We start from the raw sequence: 25,588 nt of genomic DNA on the forward strand, positions 1-25,588 counted from the left end.
AAATGACTACTTTTGTTCTCTTTTCAATAAAAGTATTCCAAAATAACTGTGATATTGTTGCTCCAAGGTTATCGTATCGTCATAATTTCATATCGGCCCATGCCTACTCGCCACGTGACACATTTGGCTAACATGTAGCATTTCGGGGGAAGTATACTAATAAGTACAACTAACAGTAAACGTGTCTCAGTGTCGTTTATGCTGGACATCATGCGCTGACGCTTGCAGTCGTAGCTCACAAGACGACTCATGTCAACTTTTATCGTTTAGGACGTCATCAACTTCTCAAAGTTAGCCCTTCACGGACGTGCACCCTTCGGCCTCTCTCTGAAACCGAATCCTTCAGCGGACAGGGTTCTGTAAGTGCTGACCAGTGGCGTCATTGGGCCTATTTTGGGGGGAGGGGGGGCTGAAGCTTCCGTGAAATATTTTTAAGCCCCCCCTAAATAATTTAATGTTAAAAAAATGGGTAAGCCTCGACCATTCTTAAAACCACAGTGACACCTCCGGTGCTGACCCCAAGCACCGTGCCACCGAACCTGTGACGACATCAGAACCCAAACAAAGCAGTCCACCACGTCCGCTCACCTCGTCAATGATCTCCTCTTCCTCCTCCTCCTCCATCATTTCATCTTCATATTCCTCCTCCACCACCTCCTCCTCGTACTCCTCATACTCCGTCACAATGGTCGACATCTTGGGACGATTCTAGAGGCTCTACATCAAGCAGAGAGGAAGATTAGCAATGACAGCTCCCGGTGACGGATGCTGCAGTCTGGGAAAGCTCGGAATACCAGAGAAAGATTCCTGCAGATTCTGACAGTAAGCGCACCTCCCTGTCCATCCACAAGGGTCTGGAGTTCTGTAGTCCCACTTTTTTTTGCCCTAAACGAAGCACAGAGAACAAAATGAGTGAGGAAGAAAGTGAGTGCATCAATGAGCTTCGTACCTGGAACCCTCCCACCCGCCTGTCACAACAGTGGGAAAGCAAGTGGGGGCTCCCGGGTTGACGGCTGGTGACAGCTGCCTCGCAAGGCCTCAGCTATTTCACATGTAAACCAATGCCGCTGCCCGATTGGTTGACTGGCTTTTGCTAACGGCGATGCAATGCCTTCTGAGGCTGCAGGTTAAATATAGGATGGCACGCTACCTGCCTTTTTTAGCGCTCTATTGCCCTCTCTTTCAAACAAAAGTGTGTTTTCCGAGAAAAAACAGATGAAAGAAGCGGTGAGCCGCAGGACACGGGATGCTCAGAGTAAACATCCAAAGGTAGGCCTGATCAGGTCCTGCTTGAGGCTTGCGGTTCTTCAGTCACTCCTTTGGACGCCCCTCAGTCTGCCCGACAAGGTCCAAATGGGTGGGCTTGACGCAAAGCCGTGCAAACCGGAGAAAAGATGGAAGAGCAGCTTTCCGCCCCAGTTTTGTGCTTACCGGTTGTTTTAGAGTTTAATGGTCTCCCAAGCCGCCAAAGCCTCCCCAGCTTCCCTCCAGAGAAACGCTGGGCGACAGCACACAGCTGCGGGTTCTACCCAGGTTATCATGTGGTCCGGGCAGCCAATCATAGGCCGGCGTTCTCGGGTTTCAACCTCTAAATATACCGAAGCGATCCCCTTTGGAAATGAGCACCTGTTGGGACGAATGCATCAGCAGCTCAGTCATGAAGGAGGACAGAAGACGCATTTCTGCGCGGTTCTGCGTGTGATGTTGACTTCTGGGTTTTAGAGGCTCGGTCAGAAGGTCTCTGGGTGGAGATGTTAGCAAAGTGGGAGGCCAAGCCATCAAGGTCACCCCTCAGTCAGGAAATAGGTCAGACTGAGGAAGCCTGATCCAAAGTACGTCACTTATTAGAATAAAACAAGGGTAACGGAAAAAAAATCATAATTTTACAGGAATAAACTTGGAAAATTATGGGGAAAAATAATTTTAGTAGCATAAAGTTTAAATGTTAAAAACAAAAACATATATTTTTTTAAGCTGTAATATTATGAGAAAAAAACAAGTAAAAACGTGAGGAAAAGTCGGTTGCATAAAATGTTCGATTATGGGCATAAGGTCATAATTACAAGCAGAAAATATACCATGCAATATATACAAGAATAACGTTGAAAAATATAGATTATTTTGAAACAGCAGAAATCATTTTATGAGAATAATATTATTATTAATAATATATAATATTATTATTAAAATAATATTATTATTATGAGAACAAAACTAAATAAAGTTGTAATTTTTTTTATTAGGTTTTGGGAAACTTATGTTCTGAGAATAAAGTAAAATATTATGGGGATAGTCATAACTACCAAGAAAGAATTTACATTTAATTTTGAAATATTTTACTCATTTTTTAATGAATAAATGGGCTTTAATTGTACAAATATAAAGTCAAAATATTGAGAGAAACAAAATCATATTCAAAAGGGGAAAAAAAGTTGCAATTTTAAGAGAAAATGCCACTTTCTTTCTTCAACGCTACTAAAATATTATTTTTCCTCATATCACAACCTTTTCTCTTCATATTCTGACTTCATTCTTGTTAAATTACCGACTGTTTTGTAGTTTCCTTGGTCCTTGAACATCCCACCAGCCTGAGCTTAAGTGATCAAATGGATGGATGCTCAACCCTCAACCCGTTTGGGGGTCACTGTGTCTTCCTTCAAGCACGTTCACGGGAGGGCGGGGGGGGGTCTTTCCCACCTCATGAGAGATCAGCTAAGACCTGGACGGAGATACATCCTGCAGGCAGGAAGCGACACTGTATGCACAATATGTTTATGCTACTTACTGAAGTCAGCGGTGCTTGGTCAGTGGAAACTGTGAGGAGAAAAGACAGCAGCTGGTGGACAAAAACAAAAACAGAGCTGAGTGTTCATCCTTTTTCTTCGTAGGTGATGTCAGAGGACCAGAATGAAGCAGATGTGCCAGTGGAGGATTAGGAAGGTGACAACAGGAGGGATCGCTGTTGTGTTACAGCAGGTGTGTTTCCATAGCAACACAATCATCCTCCTGGAGGAGAAAGTGACATCTTCCTGGGTGGTAAACTAATAGCGACATACTGAGCAGTGTGTGGTACATACGTAAGTGACCTTTAACTCACATCAACTAAAAGGAACAACAAGTCCTACTTGGGGCTTCATTGGCTTGTGATGGCTCTCTTTTTTTTATCCAAATCTGAGCAGGAGAGCATTGAGGTTGGAATCGGGGTGACACACGGAATGAGGAAGAAGTCTGGCATGTACCATACAAGCCTGTGAGGGGCGCTGTTCACACTGCAGGTCAATTTGCATTATTTTCCAAATGAGACTCTCATATGTAGATGCAAATTCGATGCTCCTGCAGGTTGAATGTTGATGTCTGGTAGATTCAAGACATACACTAACGCCTAAATAATATGAGGGATGACTGTACTCACATCGATATCACGATTCCTGGCTACTCAACCACAGGCTTCTCAAAAAGACATCCCCCGTGATCTTGTTCTTTCCGTCACTCCAGCTGATAAGAAGACATCAGTTTGACAAATTCACCACGACAGAGTCGAGACCTGAAAACTACTGAGGAGGAAGCAATCGTGGACAGGTTAAGCGATGCAGGAAGAAAACACAAACATGATAGTCAGATAAAAACAATTTAATTGGTTATGTACAGGGGCTGAAACGACGGGGGCGCACAGTGATTCCACCCAAACACCACAGCTCCCTGTCACTGGTTTCAGCCTCCGCCAAGCGTCTTGTCACCACGCTGCTGCAGGCACCGAGTTAAAACAATACTGGACCGCACACACGTCATCATCATCATCATCATCATCATCATCATCGTTGTCGTCTGCAGCCGGTGCGGTAATACTGCAAGGCCACGGGGGGTGGTGAAGAGCACATCAGGACCTAGTATGTCTTTTTGTTGAAAGGAAAAGCGTGCAAAAAGTTCTCTTTAAATAATGTGACGCCGTCATAAAGGTCATGAAGGTCACAGTTCTGGTTCAAGTTCTTTGTCCAATAAATTATCACAGGAGACAAAGAAGGGTCCTGGCCTCACAGGATAGAGGGTCGTCCTTAAAAAAAAAAAAAAAGACCGACCTAACTGCAAACTGCAAGTCCTCCTGCTCATCATCATCATCATCATGTCTCTGGAGGGGCGCCGGAGCAAGGACCGTGCAGGTCATCATCTGACACGTAGCCGTGACATCATCCACTCCAGACCCTGACACAAACTGAGGGGTGGGGGGGGGGACACACACAAAGGGTTCGGCGTTAGCATTTGCGTTATTACCATGTTGTTAGCGTATAACCGTGCTCACCCCTCGCCGGTGAGGGCGCAGCAGGCCTGGATGTGCCACTGGTGGTCTTTGACAGAGGTCAGCTGCAGGTTCTGGGAGATCTCGGCCACCGACATGCAGCCTTTCACATCCTGCTTGTTGGCGAAAATGAGAAGGCCCGCCTTCCTCAGGTCCTACATGGCGCAAACATCGGTTACATCATATGTCATGTGATGAGCCTGGGAGGAGATGTTCTCACTTCATGAGCCAGCATCCTGTACAGCTCTTCTTTGGTGACGGAGATTCTCTCTCTGTCTGTGCTGTCCACCACCACGATGACAAACTACACCACGGGAACAAAAGAAGACATCTTGGCGTGTGGACTTGCCGTGGAAAGTGACTAAAATGTGAAAGCAATGTGAGTGGCAACATTCTAGTACCTCCGTGTTGGTGTAGTACGTGTTCCACGAGGACCGCAGCGACTCCTGGCCCCCGATGTCCCACATCAGGAAGTGCGTGTTGTTGACCACAATCTCCTCCACGTTGCTCCCGATGGTGGGCGACGTGTGGACCACCTCGTTCATTGAACTACAACGCGTCGCGGGGACACAGAACAGACGTCCTATAGGCCGTTTATGGGACTGCAAGTGCGTTTAAAAATAAAAACACAATACTCACAACTGGTAAAGAATTGTGGTCTTGCCTGCATTGTCCAGACCCACAATAATGACTTTGTGCTCTGCAGGGCAAGAAAGAAGAAAGACACTTACACAGACCTCACGGCGGGCGGATGCTGGGTGAGTCTGCTGTGACACAAGTCATTCAGCTTGTGTCCTTCCTGTGCACGACACCATCAATCAAGTGCCAGAGATTCCCATACATTCATTTATTTCTGGAGACCCGCCTCTGATACATTTGGACTGCCACAAATAGATTTAACACATTATAATGGCACTGTTTGTGTAGCTTGTTGTTACAACTCTGTGCAGTAGATAGCACTGTAAATTTGCTTCTTGTTCCGCTACATTACTAATACTCTCCTTCATGGCGGCAAATAAACCATATTTCATGCAAGTATCTTTATCACTAAAAGATGACGAGGACTAGCTAAGCCGACACAGCCGCAAAGTAAGCTCGAATATAATGCAGTAAAGTCAAAAGAATAATACTACTTAGTACATTTTAATATTTAGGCCTGAACAAGAAATGAACACCCATATCATACTATTTAGACAGCGCCACTTCTTTTTACACTTTTATAAGGAGATTGGAATGGACTAAAGAGGTTTCTTGCTTGACAACACGTTACCTTAATTTACTGACCACTCAGCACAAGTCCTCTGTTAGAGGTTTACTAACGACCCGTTAAATGATTCAGGATCATGAGACTCATTAATAATCAATCAGCTACACTGTTACCTATACTCACCGGTCACAAGATTAGGTACACGGTTTAATCACATCCGATATATGAGCTGTTGCTTTGGTTACCTTAATTCGCAACATGAGATACACAATATTAGCCAGAGTAGTACCATTGTAAATATATTAAGTTAAGTGAATATCACACTGGATGTGTTGTTTTCGTTCTAAAGGCCGACTTTGGAGTCGGAGTACCTAATGAAGTGACCGGTGAGTGCGTGAATAACTGATGTATTCAGGTGTCATATCTAACTACAGTGATAAATATGACCTAACAATATAAACATGTGTGCTATAGTGATGTGTAAAAGCGTGTTATGACTTGGGAGCTAGCATGAGCCCGTTAGCTCGATTGCTTGTCTATCGTTCCCAACGTTCTTTAAATTGAGATTAACACCACGTTATACTTACCCTGGTGATTAAAAAGCCTCCATAGCTTGGTGAAAAGTATTCCCATGGCTGGATGCGAGGCGACGAGGAGCCGGTGGAACGTCCCTTCGCAAGCCTGGATGCTAACCAGGGGTGGTTAGCCAGCTAGCTAGCTAGCTACAAAAATCGAGGATCTGGCAACGCTTTTAAACGCACCCGCCATGCCCGACCACATGTGTATATCCAAACCGGTCCTGACTGTGTCCGTGATGTTGGAGACCAAATTAAGTACGACGGTGTGTTTTATTCGTTTAGAGAATGTCTCTGTGATGCTAGCACTGTGTGGCTAACGTTAGCAAGTGTCAGCTGAGCAGCACTGCGCTAGAACGCTTTAGCTGTCACTCACTGCGCATGCGCTCGTCGCACATTCCAGCTTGCATTGTGTATTGTATTACGTACACGATAATGATGCTGTAAATGTCCTTTACAAACTTTCAGGCGTCTTCATCTGACACAATACGGTTAAATGCACAATAACACAAGTTTATTAGACATTTATTATTTGCCATTTACTCTTTAACCTAAGGGCAGCAATGGTGGCCTTGCCTTGTGGTTAATAGTGCCTCAAAGGTCGGAAGGTCCAAGTGTGAATCTCTGTTGGAGTGTTGTTGTGTGTCAGCTGGGATAGGTTCCACTTCACTTGCGACTAAAGCAAAGGTGGCAGGTTTGACCCCGGTACGGGCCACGTATTTATTCTAAACTAAGAATGAAAGACATTGGAGATAAGTCAGTCACAAAGTCATGAAAATAACACCAACTTTTTTGTGGTGGTGTCAAACCAATACAACACTTTGCTTGTCAAAATGAAACTGAAGCTGGGAGAAGAGGAGGAAGGACACATGATCACTTTGTGATCCTTTATGCAACGTACATAAAGAAAAAAAACATTTGGGGAATTGAGTACTTTGGGCGTTTGCAGGTCTGGTTCAGTCCAGTTTCTTCTTTCATGCGTGCAACCTGTCAGCTTGTAGGCCGGTTAGCTCAGTTGGTTAGAGCGTGGTGCTAATAACGCCAAGGTCGTGGGTTCGATCCCCATACGGGCCAAGACTTTATAGGTTTTCTGTACCCCTTAAGCAAGGCATGGTTTGTGTTCACAGTAGGCAATACCATAATCCCTCATTGATCAACGTTGATTGGTTCCAGGCCAGATCATGACACATGACTTTCCATGAAGTAGTCATAGTTAGACCATAGAAGCCTTTCTAAATACAGTTTTTAAGATTATTAGAGCCCTCTACACATGCAACAACACCCCTGTTGTCACCTTTACACTTCTATTACCAAAAGCAGTAAACATAATAAGAGAAAATATAAGTAAGATATAATATAAAGTCACAGTTCCTTGTTTTATTTTTCATTTTTTTCCAAAAGCAATCTGGTTTTGGACTCGTTCCTGCCATTCAAGCGCACCATGATTGAGTTCACTGGCCGGTTAGCTCAGTTGGTTAGAGCGTGGTGCTAATAACGCCAAGGTCGCGGGTTCGATCCCCGTACGGGCCACTTGTTTAGATTTATCTTATTGTGAGAAGCGAACCAACTCGCAATATATCCTGCTTGACACCGCCGTTAGGACTGATCTTGTCGCGGTGATGTCACGTTGCATGGCATCCTGGGTAATTTGGGTATTTCACATAGTCAAAAATCGCATACTCAAAAAGTTAGTATGAGTAGTAGGTAAGTATGCGGTTTCAAACACAACCCTGGGCTAAGTTCCCAGTCAGCGAGGGGCATTAATGTCCCCTGTTACCTATTACCCAATATAGTAGATATAATCACATTAAATAGAACATAGCATATAAGACATCAAGAAAACTTATTATAAAGTCAAAATTCTTAGCATTGGGAGAGTTTCTTGTTTGTTTGGTTTTTTTTTTACTTCCTCTTCTGTACTTAAAATGCTGCCTGGTTCTGGTCTCCTTCCTGCCATTGGATGGGAAGGTCCAAGTCTTGCCTTTTCACTCTCATTTTGGAGTGTTTTTTGGAGCGTTTGCAGGCCTCTTTTACTGTCATGGAGGGAACACGAGCCGTTGCTCGAGTCCAAGTCAGTGTAGCAGTAGTAGAACCAGAATCAGAGTCTGCGTCTGGAGTCTCGCTTCCGGTGAGGCTTGTAAGAGTCCTGGTAGGGGTCTTCCTCCATCAAAGGCGAGTGGTCCCGGCTGTGCTGTGAGTTTGATGACAAGCGGTTGCGATTCTTCCTCGTCCGCTCGTTGTGGAAGTTCTCGTCTGCCGGCATGAGGCTGCGACGCTCCACGGGGGAAAGTTCTAGAGTGGTGTGGTTGCTGTTCCGGTTCCTTTGAGCCTGTTGGAGACAAGTGACACATGAAGGTATCTGCATTATCCGAGGTCTACACCAGATCATCGTGAAGCTTGCTTGGAGATCCTCACCTGGATGGCGGCGGGATACGGGGAGAGCGCAGTGGAGCCAAGATTGCGTCCAAGCAGGGGGTTGAGCGGCGCCCCCAGCGAGGCGTGCGTGGCCCGCCAGTACGCCTCCAAGTACTCAGCCAGGTGCTCACAGGCGTCCTCCAGCTGGTTCTCGTCCAGGATGATGTCAAACATCTCCTGTGGAGACGGGAGACAGGGGAGCGTCACAGCTGCTGCTCGTTACCAGAAAATGACCGGAACACCGGAAGACTACTCACAGACGGGCACTGGGAAAGCTTCTCGGCCGCCACAAGCTGCACGTTCAGGTGTTTGCTTTGCGATTTGCCTCGAGACTTGATCAGACGCTGGAGGACCTGCACAGGTTTCACACACGACAAGACAAGGCTTAGTGAGAAGAAAGAAAGACATTGGTAAAGTTCCCAGCCGGCTGGCCCAATCGGCAGTACCAACAACACCACCTTCTTGTTTTGCCATGAGATTTAAGAAAAAATTATATATTCTTTTTTTAATTTAAAAAATAACTCATGGCAAAACAAGAAGGTGTGGATCTTGTTTTTAACCACGCCAAGACCATGGCGTGGTACACAATTGGGCCGGTTAGCTCAGTTGGTTAGAGCGTGGTGCTAATAACGCCAAGGTCGCGGGTTCGATCCCCGTACTGGCCACTTGTTTAGTCATCAAAACATATATATTGGCTATGTGTGGAGCCAGTAGGCCCAACAGGCAACACTGAGCGCAAAGCCATCTTCCTGTTTTGACATGAGCGTTTTAAAAATTCAATAGTTTTTTTAATATATATTTAAGAAATAACCCTTGGCAAAACAAGAAGGTGTTGATCTCGATGTAACCTTAAACGTTCACCAGATTTTCACCACGTCAAGACCGACATCTGCTACGTCACTATGGGCCGGTTAGCTCAGTTGGTTAGAGCGTGGTGCTAATAACGCCAAGGTCGCGGGTTCGATCCCCGTACTGGCCACTTGTTTAGTCCTCATCAAAAACAAAGATGTCAGCTATGTTTGGAGCCAGTCGGCCCAACAGGCAACATTGAAAGGAAAACCACCTTCCTGTTTTGCCATGAATTCAATTTGTCTTACCTTGATCAGACGCTGGAGGACCTGCACAGGTTTCACACATGACAAGACTAAACTTAGTGAGAAGAAAGAAAGACATAGGTAAAGTTCCCAGCCGGCTGGCCCAATAGGCAGTACCAAGAACAACACCTTCTTGTTTTACCATGAGCTTTTTAAAAATTCTATAGTCTTTTTGGCCACTTGTTTAGTCCTCATCAAAAACATATATGTCGGCTATGTTTGGAGCCAGTAGGCCCAACAGGCGACATTGAGAGCAAAACCACCTTCCTGTTTTGCCATGAATTCAATTGGTCTTACCTTAGGCGAGGACACTTTGACGTGGATAATGATGGGCGCTAAGGAGGTCTTTAGGAGCTGGGCCGGGTGGTTGATGGTGTCGGCGTCCAGAACCACCAGCTGTAAGGAGCGGGCCAGCTCAAAGATGCGCTCTATTTCACTCTGCACCTCCGCTAACAACACACACACACATACGTGACACATACGTGACGCACACGTGACAAAAGACCTCCATCCGCATGAACACATGCGCATCATTGAGCGACTGTTACCAAGGCTGGAGCGGGCGTTGGACCTCTCAATGATGGCCCGCTTACTGGGGTTGTTCAGTACTGACCTCTTGGCCAACGATATATCCGCCGTTACCCTGGTGATGGAGATCCTGCAAGCACCGGGGGAGGCGTCACATGACAGCTCACAGCCGGGCGCCGTGTGACCTCTGCGCTCACCTGCCGTCAAACCGGTGCTTCAGGAAGTCAAACAGCGCCTTCTGCATCATGTCCGTCACCTGGTGGGAGGACACATTTATGTGTCAATAGTGCGGTGCCATATGACCGTGGAATATACATTTCATGGAATATACAAGTTTTATATTACTACATCGTGGTTCACGTGGTTTTTTGTATTTTCTTTCAAGTCCAAATTCGCTTTTTTTAACGGCATAAAAAAGTACATTGTGTTCTGCATCCATGTAGTGTACTAGAGCGACCTGTTGTATGTATGTTGTTGTATTTACTACTGCTAACCAGTAGAGGGTGTTGTATGTGTTGCCCGCCAAAACACTTCTGATTAGCTAAGGGAGAACCCGCCCATCGTGTTCTGCGTTCTGAATGGCTGTATCCCACTGTCAATCAATGTCCGTCGTGCACCACTGCCATGTTTCCTCTTTGCTAGCGATTGGAAGGGCTCTATCGTCCGTCCGTCCGTGCATCTGGTTTGAGTCTCATAAAATTACGACTTTATTCTTGTAATATTACAACGTTAATCCCGCAAATTGACAAATACTGCTTGTACTTGTACAACTTTATTCCAGTGGAATTACAATTTGATGTATCATAAAGTGTTAACTTTTTGTCCTCGTAGTACTACGCTTTGTTAAAAACATGCTAACACTAGCAAACAACACGTTCCGCTGTGCTGTCATACGAGTGTATTTCGATTTTTATGGATCTAAAAAAAATACTCTGAATGCACCCCCCCTTCCCCTCCACACACCGGGATGCACTTCACCCAGACGGCTGTTTCCACGGCAACGGCAGCAGGGGGAGGTGAGGACTGGTGACTCCATGACAACTGACTTTGGCTCACACCTCCCACCGCCCACCGCCCCCGCCCCCGCCGACTCCCTCATTGTCCGATTGTCGCTTTGAATTTTGGACGTCTTGGACTCTCGAGCGCTCATCCTACCTCGTATCCTTTCAGGGACGGGCCCACCAGGACCACGGGCCTCATGGAGGGCACCACGTCATACGGGGGGATGTGCTCCGCCTGGGGGGAGGAGGGAGGCTTTACTCTTCCATAAACATAAACAATGTACCCACCAGTACTGGGGTGTCCACAGTGTGTTTTCTTATCGACACATTCTAAAAATATCATTTAGGAAAACAAACACTGAAAAAAAGAAGGTGTTGATCTCGCTGTCACATGGTGTCTTTAAGAACAGCCATGTTAGGAAATAAATGATGTACCCTTAAACGTTCACCAGATTTTTCACACGATGAGACCGGCATCTTCTACTGACAGGGGCCGGTTAGCTCAGTTGGTTAGAGCGTGGTGCTAATAACGCCAAGGTCGCGGGTTCGATCCCCGTACTGGCCACTTGTTTAGTCCTCAGTAAAACATAGACATTGGCAATGATTGGAAACATTTAGCCCAACACGCAAATTGAGAGCAAAACCACCTTCCTGTTTTGCCATGAGCTTTTTAATAATTCAAGTTTTTTAAAATTTATTTAAGAAATACCTCATGGCAAAACAAGAAGGTGTTGATCTCGCATCCACAGCTGTGTCCACATTTGTGTGTTTTCTTATTAGCCTGCAACACATTCTAAAAATATCCTTTAGGAAAACAAACACCCCAAAAAAGTTATTTTAGTGAAATATTCAAGAAAAAAAATTAAAAAGTTGTGAAAATTTAAATTTTGGAATAAAGTCAAAATATTATGGCAATAAAGTCATAATGTTACAAAAGGAAATTTTAAAGCCGAAAGTTTAAATAGTTGGAAAAAAATAAAATCAGCAGGAAAGAGGGGAAAAACACTGTAATTATTTTCAAAATAAAGTCCAAATATGAAGCGAAAAAAATCATATTGTAACAAGAAAAAAGTTGCAATTTTATGACAATAAATTCTTAATATCATGAGGTAAAATAATGTCATGTTACGAGCATAGTGTTGAAATTGGTTAATAATATTTTCACTTTGGACGCCCCTGTTGGTGGTCCTGAAGGTGACCCAGTACTTTGGTCCAAATGGAGTACTGATGTTTCCTCATGAGTAAAAACCCCAAACATGAAAAGAAAACCCAAAACCAAAAACTTCACTCACCACTTTTTGTTTCTGTTTCCCTGCAGACGACAAGAAGACTGGTGAGGACGTGCGGCATCACATCAACGTGGCGTCAGAAGCCCAGGTAGGACTCACCTGCATTGCCGGGATTGGGCTTGAAGGTCCCCGAGACCATGTCCCCCAGGCTGGAGGACAGGTTCCCGCTGGACTTGGTGCTGGGGAATGTTAAAAAGACAACCGGCGTGTCATCGCCTCACGTTCATTCGCTCGTGCGGATGTGGCCCCGCCCCCTCCTCCTCATCCTCACCCCCCGTGGATGCCGCGTCCTCTCTTGTGTTCCTGCTGCACCCGGATGTTCTCCAGCTTGAGAGGACTGGGAATGAAGCCCACGTCGCATCCTTCTTTGACCAGACGCCCGATCCACCAGTCGTTGTTGTACTTCTGGAGACGCCACAGGAATCACACTTGGGAGGGGGGTACTGTTGAAGCTTTTTTTCCACATGTTTAGCTTCATATTTTGACTTTATTCTTATTATTTTCCATTTCTGCTGTTGGTTTTTAATTTTTTTTAACCAGTTCAACTTTCTTCTTGCAAACTTTCTTCTCATAACAATATTTAGACTTTATTCTTACTATATTAGAACTTTATCCGCAACCTCACTTTCCCAAACTTACAACTTTATTTGTTTCTCATACTATTTTATGCTTTTTAAAAAGTATGTATTTTAAAATATTTCAACTTTATGCTACTAAAATAATGAGTCGGTAAAATTAGGATTTTTCCTCAACATTATTCCCACAAAATGATGCCTTTTTCTCGTTAGATTACAATTTTTTTTCTCTTCATATTTTGACTTTATTATCGTAAAATTACGGCTGTCTTTTTTCCATTTCTGCTGCTGTTATTGTTGTTTTGAAATGTTCAAACTATTTCAACTTTCTTTTTGTGATATTTTGACTTTTTTCCCCACAATATTTTCACTTTATTCTCATAGTATTTTGACATTATTTGAATAATATTACTTTTTTGCTACTTAATTTTCCTAAATTTTATTCATTGTTTTGTACTAATAATTTTTGTTTTAATATTTCAACTTTATGCTACAAACATGACATTATTTATCCTCATCGTTATTCTCATAAAATTACCACAACTTTTTTCTCTTTATATTTTGTTCCTTTTATTGAGTAAAATTATGAATTAATTATGATTATTATGACTGTTTTTTTCATAAATTGACTTTGGCTTTCTTACTCATATAATTCTGATTTATGATCAGAATATTATGACTTCATCCTCACATTATCACGGCCATTTTTCTCATTTTTCTGTTGATTTTTTCTGGTTTTGTTTTCTTTCTAAATTCTATTTTTAGAATGTGGGCCAATAAATAAAGATGCCAACTGGCCCCCGGGCCGCACTTTGGGCACCCCTGATTTAGCCCACACATATACGTGTGGCAAAGATGCTGTTGTGTTCGGACTGTCTGACTGCGTGACCGTCGTCATGGTAACAAGCATCATCCACGCACCTCTTTGATGTGGAGGAAGTCCTTGGCATCAAAGGAGACGGCGGTCCCGCCCACGGGGACGTCCTCGTCTAGAGCCCCACAGAAGCTCACGTTGGTCCTCACGGCGAAGGCCACCGCTCTGGTCTGCATGCCCACACGGCCGTTTGATTAGGTACACAGGACGTCGCTGTCGGCGCTCCACGACTCACCTTTGCTCTCTCCAGCTGGACGGCGGCCTGCTGCTCGCGCTCCTGCCTCCCGCCCTCCTTGTCCTCCTCCAGGGAGACGTCCGAGTCTGAGGGTCGGCTCGTGTAGGAGTCAGCTGACCCCTGAGGACCAGGAAGCACACAAGACCACATGTGGTGTAGGACTTTCTCTTCTTAAATTAGGATTTCAACCCCACAATAGTACCACTTTATTCTCACACTAATACAACCTTTCAACCTTTTTCTACCAGAAATTGTAAAATTAGGACTAAATTCGGAATTTTTTCTCATAAAATTAGGATTTAATTCTCAGAATATTACAACCGTTCGCCTCCAAAAATTAACTTTTTCTTGTTTTTTGTCCTGATTGGAAAATCCTGATCCCTATTCAATTCTGATTTTTTTACTCATAAAATTAAGATTTATTTCGAGAATATTACAACCTTTATTTTCTATTAAAATTATTATGACATTTGGAATTTTTTCCTCATAAAATTACAATATAATTGTATAATAATATAATTATATCAAATAATAATTATATAATATAATATAATAATTCTATAATTATGGTTACTATGGTACCCATTATGTAATTATATGGTCATATCACCTTGTACTTCAGTATGTGTCAAAAAAAATTATTGAAAAAATTTACATTTTTTTAATTATATCAGAAGGCAGGAAGTGAACAAATGTAACAGTTACTGATTGTAAAAGTACCAGATGGAGGGTTGTAGGATTTAGTTGTTTATGTGATGCATTCCATTGTAACTTGATGCATGTTCAAATAAATTAAATCATTACCATAATTCTCAGAATAGTACAACCCCAAAAAGTATTTTTTTCTAGTTCAGAATAAAAGGACCACATTGAGAGTTATCATATACGTATTTGTACTGTACGTAGGGCACGCCCATGAAGGCATCATATTGTGTAGAAACAATGAGCTCCATCCGTCTTTCTCCCACCCGGTACGGGAGCGACGAGGACGTCTTATCTCCGCATGATAGCGATGAAGTGGCGAGCGTCGTCTCACACTCCACTTCTTATCACACGCCCAACTTCTTCTTCTGCCCCTTGTGACTTTTATCACGTCCGAGTGGGAAGGTTAAAAGCATTCCTGCTGGCTGACGTGGACAGGTTCACCACGGGAGCCTTCTTCGGAAATGATCTCGAAAATTCTGAGAATATTCTTACTTCATTCTCACAATTTTTACATATTTTTTAAAAAGTAAAATTATGACGTATTTCGGAGAATATTAGTACTCTGTTCAAATTTTTTTCCTGAAAATTCAGAGAATATTCTGACTTCATTCTCACAATTTTTGCATCTTTTGTAAAGGTAAAATTAAGACGTAATTCAGGGAATATTAGTACACTATTTTTCTCATAAAATGACAGCATTTTCCCAGGCAAATTATGATTCCTTTCTCGGAACACTGGGACTCGACTCCCACATTTTTCCAGACTTTTTCTGAAGGAAAACTCAAAGAAAAAAAGTTGATTCTTGCAGTTTGCTACCATAAACCAACGGCTATTCTTCCCGAAGTGAGATCCTACAACATTGATCCTACTTCCTTCATTCTTGCCTTCATCTGACACCTTCTGGTCCTCCTCACAAACATCTCAGGAGGCGAGCGGCCATCAGGCGGTCCTGATGGTAGAGCACCTCTATCTCCTCACACGCACGCTCCTCCACACACGCACACACGATGACAATGACCGCTCACCGCCTCCGAGTCTTCAAAGCCATGCAGGTACAAGTCGTCGTACATGGAGGTTCTGGAAGGAGCCTTCAGTGGAGCTCGAGGAGCATCCTCCTCATGAAGACCGCCACTCCAGGGTGTGTGTGGGTTTTTTTTCCCCCCTTCTCAGCAGCGTCGCAGCAAACAGGCGGACTGCACACTCAGCCTGAGCAGGCTGTGACACGGGCGCCACGCTGCGTGACCATTGGCTGACAGTCAGGAAGCGAGGGGAGCAAGAAAAGGTGGAGGAGGAGGCGGGGCTACTGCAGCGAGCCAGTCAGGACTTCATTCTAATAAATCCATACATTTATTCTTGTTTTATTAGTACTTTATTCTGATAAATTCACACATTTATTCTTGTATTATGAATAATTTATTTATTATGAATAATTTATTTTTATTATTTATTATTTATTTATTTGTGCCAATGAAATGACAAATGTATTCCTGCAAGATGAACATTTTATTTTGGTCAAATTCTGGATTTATGCTAATATATTCTTATATTATTTAAAAATATAGATATAGATATTACATTAAATTATTATATCTATATTTTAAAAAGCGGTTATGAACCTAAAAAAAAGAAAAATAATGTACGTTTACGCATGTTTCTCATATTTAGGGAATTGAATGGCCTCGTTTGGCCTTAGTGTTGTTTACAACGAGAAGAAAACAAACAGTACAGCAACAGCGCCCTCTGGTGTCCACGCGGGCCAACTGCAGTTACACCTGCCCTGTTTAGGGGCGCCCTCTTGTGGGGATTTTTATACTTCCTTGACCGCCACGGCTCAGATACACGCATCATCTGATGCATTAAGTGCAATTTTTCCCACTCAGACAAAGCATGGATGGACTCATCCGGCTGCAGCATCGAGGGGGCGGGGCTACGACCGAAGAGGTGGAGCCATTAGAAGCACATAAAAATTATGCAGACGCTATTCAGACAAAAAGAGAACAAACATGGACACTGCCTTTGGTAAAAGTAATCTCTGTTAGTCTGTGTCAGGAAAAAAATATTACTTTTAATTCTCCGCATTTTTTTGTTGTTTTTCTGTGAATTTAAATACGTGATAAAGATTAATAGAGTGTGAAAAGCACAATGTGGCTTGCTGCTCATCAGCCTTGTGGGCTCAGCCGGTCGTCATGGTTACACCGCAGCATCAAAGCTTCACCTGACGATGACGATGATGATGACGAGCAACCATCTGACAAGCACACGCTAATTAACTCATTCAATACCAAGAACGTATTTATAACGCTCCATCCCAACAATACGTAGTTGGGATCGGATGTTCGCTTCAGAGCAACTTCAAGACATAAAAACGGCCACAAGGTGGCAGAAGAACACATTTTCTCTATGGCTGTGTTTTTACATGTACCATTTCATTCAAATAAAAATGATGATTTTTTCACATACAATTAACATTTTTTTTCCCACAATATTAAATTTTTTAACTTTTCTCCTGGTAAAACCGCTACTTCACAAAAACTCAACTACAAGGCAGTCCGTTAACTCCCCCTGAAATACGTTGAAGCCAGATCGTCACGGTAACCGCTGCGAAACACACACAGGCCGGATGCAAAGGACGTGTGTTGTGAAGTGTCCTACTTGTCTGAGGATGAAGCTGGTGGACGTCGTGCTGCCGTCCGATCGCTTCAGTCGACTCCTTCTTGAGTACGTCCCACGATTGACCTGAAGGAAGTAAAAAGAATGTCTGCCATTGATTGCACAAGGTCAAAGGTCAGATGTAGGAGAAAGTGCTTTGATGTAAACGGCGAGACTGAGGCGAACCGGACATGTCTGGAAACGTCGAGTAAATACAACAACACACATAGATCAATCTAATACGCCACAAGGATGTAGAACACAACATGCGTTCATGTATCATAAAAAATATTTTAAAAATGCAAAAGTTAATTTAAAAAAAATCCACAAAGCATTGTACATTTATTCTAATAAATGTACAATGTTACTCTTGAAATAAAGACTTTATTCAAATATGTTTACAGTATTATTCTTGCAACATGAAGACTTTTTATTATGAATTCATACAGTATTGTGTTTCTAAAAAGTAAATACTAATGTATCTGATAATGTGTATAGCGTATTGAATTTATTTCAACTTTCACACATAATGATGTAGAAATGTTGTTTATTAGCAAGCTAATGAATATGCGGTGAAAATAACTAACGAATGAGTGCGTGTTGTGTACCTGGAAGGCGGGCTTGTTGCCTCCATCTCCCGGGCCGTGTCTGCCGTAGATGTGCCGGGACATGTCAGCCAGCTCGTCCGTCCAGGGCGGAGGCTGCCTCGCCAAATGCTGCTGCTGTTGGCCGGCCAGCTTTGTTTCGCGTTCTCACGAAGAAGAAGAAGAAGAAGAAAAAGAGGGATTTGAACCTCAGTGGATGTTTGACATATTCTCCGAGGTGAATTCTGAGGAGAAAAAAGTCAAATGACTGACAAGCAGGATGGCTAACAAGACAGAGCCCCGCCCCTCGCCGTTCCATGCTCGAGGCGTTCACTGACCACGGGTCATCTCACAACTATACTACCGCCACAGGTAAACCTTATATTTTTAAATAATGTTTTTAAAAAACTGTTTTCAGAGTCAGAGGAACACGTCAAATTAAAAAACGTCGATAAATTAAAATATTACATTTAGTCTTATTAAAATGAACGAAGACGAACTTTTAAAAAAGGATGTTCTTTCTAGTAAATCCTCGCATTTTTAAAGATGTTTATATACAGATATATAATGTGTATTACAAACTTAAGCATGATTGGTGATTAAAATATAAAAATATAACTGCTTAACATTCCAGTCAGGTTGGTTTTTGGCTTTAACTAGGGGCACCTGAAGGCAACGTTAACTCTGCACTATAGTAGCCTTTTTCAATTAGAACCCAAATGCAGCAATCCAGTGGGTGGAAAAGCGTCGTGCTTTCCCGGGAGAAAGGGATTGAAGCCTCGGGCACCCCGTGGAGCCTCGTGGGGGCATCTTTGGAAGGAAAAGAGCAGCAGGATCTATAAAAAGGTCGGAGCGATGAATAAATGATGCAGCGTGATGGAATATAGCAGATAATTAGCCGCCATCTTGAAACACCGTAACATGATTGACTGCTTTATTTTATTTCAAAAATCATTATCTAAAGTCTGCTGTTACAAAAACCACCTGGACTCCTGCATGAAGAGCACTTTCCTGGAATATATATATATATATAGTGAATTTATATACACATGTATTATTCATGTACACAAGCAGCAGCAGCTCACCTGTGTCCCTCTTGCGTTCCTCCAGGTCAACAAGGCCTCCAGTGGTAAATACGAACAACAGTAATCGAGTTTACAAAGCTAAGGTGCAACTGTACATAGAAATATACATTAAACATACAAAGGACATGAAATATTACTGCGCGGTCCTTTCAAAGCGACCGTGACGAAATGTGAAAAGGTTAGCATACAACCTTTTTTTGGATTCCGGCCCAAAGAGGACCAACGATTGTTTTGTTTCAATAGGAGTCTTTGTGAGGAGGCGTGGCTTCATTGCAAACACAGGAAGTGACCAGCAATGGGCGCTAATAGAGCTGTGAGCCATCTTAAAAATGAGTTTGATAGTAAAAGCGAAAGACGGCCCACGGGGGGTGGGGGGTCATGAGCTGGGGCAATGACGTCAGGTCTCTGGATTCATTCCCACGGATGCGTTGACAAAAAGGGGCGAATGGACGTGTGGAAGTGGTCGCCCAGGACCGCCGTCATGCTCGCTGTGGACCAGGATGTCACCCAAACACGCGTGTTTAGAGGAGGGGCTGCTGGTAGTACACCCCCTGCTGCTGCTGCTGCTGCGGGGGGGCAGCAGGAGCAGGGTAGGACATGGGTGGCACTCCTGAGCTGTGATAGGTGGACATGTCCATGCCCATTTGTGGTGCGTAGGCCGCTGGGGGGGGCGCCGGGGTCATGTAGTGATGTGTGTTGTTGCTGTGGAGACGACAACGTTGTCAAGTTGATTGTTTTTGACCGAGATAAGAACACTTCCTTCTTTCCTTCCTTACCTCACGTAGGGGGGCGCAGGCGCTTGGCCGTTGGGCGAGGCCGAGAGGGAGGGGCCGAGGGAATGCATCTGCCCCTGCTGGTCGCTGGGCAGACTGTAGGGCATCGCGGGGGGCAGGTAGGAGGCGGCGCCAGCAGCGGCTTGGCCCAGGTAACCCTGAGCACAGAGAGAAAGGTCACATGATTGGTTGGATCCCACCACATTTTTTTTTGGAGTGGGGGGAGAGGCTTCACTACACGTCTTACAAAAAAACCGCCTATGTTGTTGTACTGTATTTATGGCATTTACTATATTGGACTAGTACTTTTGAACGCTAAATACACTAAAAGGCCCTCAAAAACAAACTCGGAAGTGCGTGCACGTTGTTTTTTTTCCTGCTTAACATTATGACCCGCCTGTTCACCTCATGTGGGATTTTCATACGCTCCCCTGGATTCAAGCAGGAAATATATTTTGACACAGCACTGCAGGACCGAGGCCGCTGCCCAGTGAAGGGGACATTTCAATCTCTGGGGAGGCACGCTGACATCAATGACTGCCAGGAGAAATGAGGCAAGAAAAGGCAGTGATCCTCCAGGGAGGAAGGGAAGGATGAAGAGGAATCATTAGAGGCAAGGAAAGGAAAAGCCGCCTTACTGCATGACTGGATATCAAAATAATAAGAATACGAATAACACGACAACCAGGATGGGAGAGAATGTTCCATATTTGTGTCCAAGACATAGCAGGATGGGGTCAAGACTTTGGAAAATTGATGGAATGATAGGAAACATGGAATTGTGAGTTCAGCCATCCTCCTGAGATGTTTTTGTTTCGCTTCAAAGCACATTTGATGGACTGGCTGCACCTCACCAGGACTAACATGGGTCACAATGAAGGAAGGTGGGTGCGGGCGCCCCCTGTGGAGCAAAGTGGCACAACTTCACAGTGTGATCATGCACACTCGAATGGGGACAAAGTTTTTCCAGCAGGGGGCAGCATCATGAAAAATCAAAGAACACTGGGGGCCATTTTCTCAGCCAAACCTACAACCTTTTGATGACACACAAACACTGTGTTCCCTTGTCTGATGGCATTAGTGGCTTACCTTCTCCTGGCTTCTGATGAGTACAAATTGCATTCAGGGGTTACAGCGCCACCTGTTGCTTGGGCATGCACTTACAGCTTACACATGCCCCTTCGGGTCTTTGGTGATGGTTAAAACGAATGACATGACGCGTCCTTCTGACCTGCATGGTGGTTAGAGGGGGTGAAGGTCCATACTGGGGCATCTTGGAGTAGGCCTGGTAGATCGGTGTGTCGTTCATGAGCTTGGTGTAAAGCTCCAAAGCTTCCAGTACCTTCACGTTGAGTTCTGACAACTCAGAGTGTTTCCTGCACGAGAGAAAAGTCTTAACATCGCTACCGTCGGCTCTGTTGGGACCGCGCGAACACGCTACCTGTCGATCTCCTGCAGCTTCTCGTCAATCATGGGGTTCATCTGCTCACACGCACCTGTTCAACCACGCACAGTTGGTAGGTTTTAAGATTGTCAACAAAGAAATCTGTGCGTATTTACACCGGCGTTATGCTTGATACCTTCCAGCTGGATCAGTTCCGACGGGTCTGGAGCGGGATCTGCTGGGTCTGCGTTCTGCAGCAGAAATAAGATTCTGTCCATCTTCCCCTGCGGAGCAAAGAAAGACGGATTCAAGGTTGAGAGAAGGTTTATGAGAGAAGGTCTTTATGATGTATAGTGGTATGACCTCATCAATGAAGATGTGCTCAGGTTGGATTTTGGCTTCACTGCTCGGCTCCTCGGCACTGACGGCTTTTTCCACTGTGGGAGAAGAACCCACAGTCAAAAATCAATCATGCAATACAGTGAACCTGCCCACGGGGGTCGCTCTGGGCCTTTTCACTACCGCTTTCTAATTCACTGCTGACGTTGGTGGTCACAAAGTTGGACGGGAACAGGCCCACCCTTCCTTGGTTCTCCCCTTTCCACCAGTTTGGGTCACTGGGAGGAGACAAAAATAGCAAAACATGACAAGCATGCTGGGTAATACATCACAGAATAGCCTAGAACCGCCCCCTGGTGGCCGTGAGCAGCGCTGCCATGGCAACAGGGCAGGGCGGGTGCTTCCAAAGTGCTAAGATTTTCCACTAATGCTGTCTCTTACCTGTCGTCCAGCAACAGGATGACCTCGCCGGCTTTGAAGGTCAGCTCGTTGTCCTCGGCCGCCTCAAAGTCATACAGCGCCCACACCTTGCGCACTTCCTGGCTGCTGCTGTTGGCGTGGTTCAGGGGGTCGAAGGTCAGCCCCGAAGATCGCGCATCGGCCTTCTGCTCCTGCAAAGACAGCTCGATGGCTGCCACGGCGACAAGGACAGAAGATGTGACGGCGGACACGTTTAGGTCAAAGTGTTTGAGTCCTACCTTTGGCCAGGTCGTCGTCGTCGTCCGAGGCTTTGGTCACAGCGGAAGCGCTGACCTTCACGCCGGACCCCTGCGGTCGGTGGAGAAGAACAAGGTTAGCAGCGTGCGTACGTGAGGATGAGTGAGGTCGGCTTCAAAGCCTTGACTCTATACCGCCACTTCCTGTTCACACTTCAAACTGTCTCATCATCACCTCTGAGGGGGGGTCATTGGCTGAAAGGTCAACTTTGATAGACAGGAAGAGAAATTTAGATGCTTTCAAACGGTCAAACTCATCTAACAGAGCATAGCAGTTTTATTTAGAAGTCCTACTAGCTACACAGAGACACTTTATGAGAGAAGAAGAAGAAGTAGACATCTAAACCAACAAAGAAGCTGGCGCGCACCAATGAAGAAGAGGCTATGGGCCACTGCTGTTTGTTTTTAAGTGTTTAGTTACCTCCTGGCAACTGCTGATTTTAAATACTTGACACTTTGAACCAATAGCATACTTTCAATAAAAGTAGTGCATTTAAAAATGAATCATTTTCAAAAAGTATTGAGAATGGTGGAAATTCCAATGTACTGAAATGGGAGTGGCTTGTCTAGTCCAGACAAAGCTCATCTTTCTCTCCCCGGGAAGTAAGAAAGATGTTGTGACAACACGGGAGCCGTAGCAAGGTTCACCTTAATCATTAACGAACGCGACTCGGTTATGCAAGAAAAAAAAAAAAGCTTCTGGACGGTAGGAGGCAGCGGTTCGACGAGGGAGGAAACCATCGCAACCATTAGCCATCACGATTGAGTGCGACTCACCGGTGGGGGGAACGTAATGCCTTCCTCTTTCAGAGACTTGATGGTGGCGGCCATCAGGCTGAGCTGTGGGTCCTTCTGGAAATCTTCTGCCCAGTCCACCATCAACACCTTCAGCTGCTCACACACCTTCGGGTGGGCCTATGAAGATGCACAAACGCACTCTATCATCATCGCACCCCACAAAAATTAAATAAGTGCATTTTCATGTTGCCGTGGTTAATATTACCATGCTTTTATTTTGAAGCTTACTTTGCACTGAACAGGGAGTCACTGTGTGTATGTTTTAGAAAATATCATACTATTATGGAAAAAAAATAAACTTCTGTGTGTACCTTGCCAAGAGTGCTGCGCACTTCGCTGGCAAATTCCCTGGAGCAGATTTCCAAATGAAATATTTTGCCACAGTTGGACGCGCAGGCTCCCAGCAGCTGAAAGACAAGGAAAGATTACGCAACTACCTGTGGCAAGACAGCAACAAACCCCTCAGCTCTATGAGCGTCTAATAACACACACAACTGCAGTATTGCTGCAAGCGGCCAACTCTTCTGCTGTCTAAAGAAGTACAGCATGATGTCAGCTGAGGTCTAATCGTTTGAGAATACTCAGTGACAGATTCAGAAAATAAGCTCTGAACTCACATTGAGGGCCTGTATGGCAACATGGGGCACCTTGTGGTTGACTCTCTTCATGATGGACCGCAGGCAATCCTTGGGTCTGGGAAAAAAAAAAGAAACATTATTTTCTTGCTAGAAAATTGCTTCCTCAACCCCACATCAGCGTACCCGTTGGATGTGGTTCCGATCCTGTCACAGATGTCCATAATGAGCCCCCAGTCATCTGCTGTGTTGGCTTCATTGGTCGCCTTCTCTGGAAACAGGTCAAACCGGAACACACACACACACACACGGCCCGGTGAGAAAACATCTTCTGTACCTTCAGTTTGGTACAGAGGCATAGCTATTTCCCACACGCTACACATTAAAAGTAGGACAGAAAAAATGGCCGAGTGGGTGACAAGGAGAAGCCACAGTTTGATACCCCTTTTCTGTCATTTGCAAACACTTGGCCTTCCCAGTAAAGTTGTTAAAAAACATGAAAGCGGTGTGCCGCCATTTTTCAGTGGAGCTAAAAAGATGGGAATGTTAAACAATGCATTTCACACATACTCTTACAGTTAAGGTCATGTACATCCTTACAAACTACTAAAAACTGTAAACAAAGTATGTCTGAAGTGTGGCCATTTTTAAAGGCCAATTCTTTTTGTGGGCTATACATATTACTTTTTTCTTTAATTTGAAAATTCAATTTATTGGATTAGTACTTGACAGCAGTTGGTGGTTTACGTCTCATTTTAAAAATAATTAAAGGTGTAGACACAAACATTTTGCATTTGTTCAAGCTTGAAAAACAACTTGGTCCAAATCAGGCAAGTGTTAAAAACAATGACACACACAACATTGTCCATTTACTCGTTAAGCTTCATCACTTCTACTTCTACAGTCAACAGCAGGATATAGCAGGAATAAACAGGCTCTTGTTGGCATATTAACATATGACACGGTATGCAATTTCAGCAGTGACATCTCTGTGTCCTATCAAACGACAATGAGGTCCCTGACTTGGAAGTCAAATCGTCCTAGAGCTAATAATTCTTCTTTCACTTATTTCCAACAAACACCTTGTTGACAATAACATTCCTCCCACTAGTGTTTTACTGTCGTGTTAAATGTCCGACCATTTATGAAGCCGTCTTTCAATGTGTTGCCAAACAGGCGAATCTGATCCATTTTAGATGACCTAGTTATGAATCATCAGGTGATCGCGACACACAAAGTGTCTGTGTTCTTTGTATTTTAAGACATCCTAGCAAGTAAACAAATGACTTATCGATGAGATCCCCTTTCTATGTGTCACTTTCGCTCTAAGCGTGAAAATAAAGTTACTATGCTACAGCGAACTAACTCTTGCTAAGCTAACGTTAGCAACAAGTGGAGTTCGCATCACAGAAGCAGACAATCACTTACCCACATCTTGGTCAAATGCGTTTTGGGAAAACAGAGGCATAATAAAGACTTACAGGAAAATGTCCAAGATAAGAAAAAGGGCTGTTGACCAAGCTAGACTAAAAAAAAACGAAATAAACGCCGCTTCCTTGTCTGGCCAACTCGCACTGGTTGCACTTCCGGGAAAGTAGTTGTCTTTGGCGATGCCTGATCCTTTTTCTATTTGTCAACATTGACCATACAGGTGATTAAAAAACGAATTGGTATTGCTGAAAATAGAAAATATCAACGCAATTAATTTGTTGATTCTCACTCGTGTTGTTGGGTTTCACGCTCCTGTATTTATCTGTTTGTTATAGCTGTTTTAAAGTGTTACACACTTACACACGTCGTTAAAATACAACAAAACGAAATGCAGTCACTTTCAACTCAGGAACGCCCATTTAAATGACGCATAATAATAAATAACAGTAAAATGAATGCGGA

The 25,588-nt window shown here is 44.1% G+C and overlaps 4 protein-coding genes and 5 non-coding genes across 12 annotated transcripts in view; 5 read left to right on the top strand and 4 right to left on the bottom strand.

Moving 5' to 3' along the window:
- neb (nebulin) overlaps positions 1-808 on the bottom strand; it is a 54,282-nt gene extending 53,474 nt beyond the window's left edge. The window contains exons 1-2 of the mRNA XM_058081796.2: positions 795-808; positions 589-717 (exon numbers count right to left, since the gene is read on the bottom strand). Coding sequence (XP_057937779.2) covers positions 589-696 — 108 coding nt within the window. The 5' untranslated portion in view covers positions 697-717; positions 795-808. The remainder of the gene's footprint in view (positions 1-588; positions 718-794) is intronic.
- A 2,806-nt stretch (positions 809-3,614) lies between these two features.
- On the bottom strand, positions 3,615-6,457 carry arl5a (ADP-ribosylation factor-like 5A). Its single transcript, XM_058082036.2, has 6 exons — positions 6,089-6,457; positions 4,934-4,994; positions 4,696-4,843; positions 4,515-4,598; positions 4,298-4,449; positions 3,615-4,210 (listed from the first exon to the last, which is right to left on the bottom strand). Exons 1-6 carry the CDS (start codon positions 6,132-6,134, stop codon positions 4,162-4,164), a joined length of 540 nt encoding a protein of 179 aa, XP_057938019.1. The 5' UTR covers positions 6,135-6,457; the 3' UTR covers positions 3,615-4,161.
- A 325-nt stretch (positions 6,458-6,782) lies between these two features.
- cacnb4a (calcium channel, voltage-dependent, beta 4a subunit) lies at positions 6,783-18,282 on the bottom strand. 4 transcript variants are annotated; one of them, XM_078795047.1, is made up of 14 exons: positions 18,050-18,282; positions 17,445-17,528; positions 14,088-14,207; positions 13,900-14,022; positions 12,675-12,808; positions 12,503-12,582; positions 12,407-12,426; positions 11,269-11,349; positions 10,311-10,369; positions 10,134-10,243; positions 9,883-10,034; positions 8,749-8,844; positions 8,492-8,668; positions 6,783-8,405 (listed from the first exon to the last, which is right to left on the bottom strand). In XM_078795047.1, exons 1-14 carry the CDS (start codon positions 18,110-18,112, stop codon positions 8,175-8,177), a joined length of 1,530 nt encoding a protein of 509 aa, XP_078651173.1. In that variant the 5' UTR covers positions 18,113-18,282; the 3' UTR covers positions 6,783-8,174. The 4 variants fall into 4 exon arrangements, with proteins under 4 accessions (XP_078651173.1, XP_078651172.1, XP_057937905.2 ...); XM_078795046.1 differs by having other exon boundaries at positions 9,883-10,243; XM_058081922.2 differs by lacking the exons at positions 17,445-17,528; positions 18,050-18,282 and adding an exon at positions 15,818-16,069.
- trnai-aau (transfer RNA isoleucine (anticodon AAU)) lies at positions 7,077-7,150 on the top strand. Its single transcript has one exon. It is a non-coding gene; the product is annotated as a tRNA-Ile (tRNA).
- trnai-aau (transfer RNA isoleucine (anticodon AAU)) lies at positions 7,533-7,606 on the top strand. The gene has a single exon. It is a non-coding gene; the product is annotated as a tRNA-Ile (tRNA).
- Positions 9,083-9,156, top strand: trnai-aau (transfer RNA isoleucine (anticodon AAU)). The gene has a single exon. It is a non-coding gene; the product is annotated as a tRNA-Ile (tRNA).
- Positions 9,397-9,470, top strand: trnai-aau (transfer RNA isoleucine (anticodon AAU)). The gene has a single exon. It is a non-coding gene; the product is annotated as a tRNA-Ile (tRNA).
- On the top strand, positions 11,606-11,679 carry trnai-aau (transfer RNA isoleucine (anticodon AAU)). The gene has a single exon. It is a non-coding gene; the product is annotated as a tRNA-Ile (tRNA).
- Positions 18,283-18,933: 651 nt separating the features above from the next.
- Positions 18,934-25,445, bottom strand: stam2 (signal transducing adaptor molecule (SH3 domain and ITAM motif) 2). Its single transcript, XM_058081937.2, has 14 exons — positions 25,124-25,445; positions 23,882-23,966; positions 23,738-23,813; positions 23,432-23,527; positions 23,100-23,237; positions 22,305-22,374; positions 22,048-22,237; positions 21,790-21,884; positions 21,631-21,704; positions 21,464-21,551; positions 21,325-21,379; positions 21,115-21,259; positions 19,887-20,041; positions 18,934-19,812 (listed from the first exon to the last, which is right to left on the bottom strand). The coding sequence occupies exons 1-14, from the start codon at positions 25,161-25,163 to the stop codon at positions 19,632-19,634; spliced, it is 1,488 nt and encodes a 495-aa protein (XP_057937920.2). The 5' UTR covers positions 25,164-25,445; the 3' UTR covers positions 18,934-19,631.
- Positions 25,446-25,588: the final 143 nt, after the last annotated feature.

This window comes from Doryrhamphus excisus, linkage group LG12, assembly GCF_037039965.1.
Source record: "Doryrhamphus excisus strain RoL-2023G ecotype Guam linkage group LG12, RoL_Dexc_Guam_v1.1, whole genome shotgun sequence".
Classification (NCBI taxonomy): domain Eukaryota; kingdom Metazoa; phylum Chordata; class Actinopteri; order Syngnathiformes; family Syngnathidae; genus Doryrhamphus; species Doryrhamphus excisus.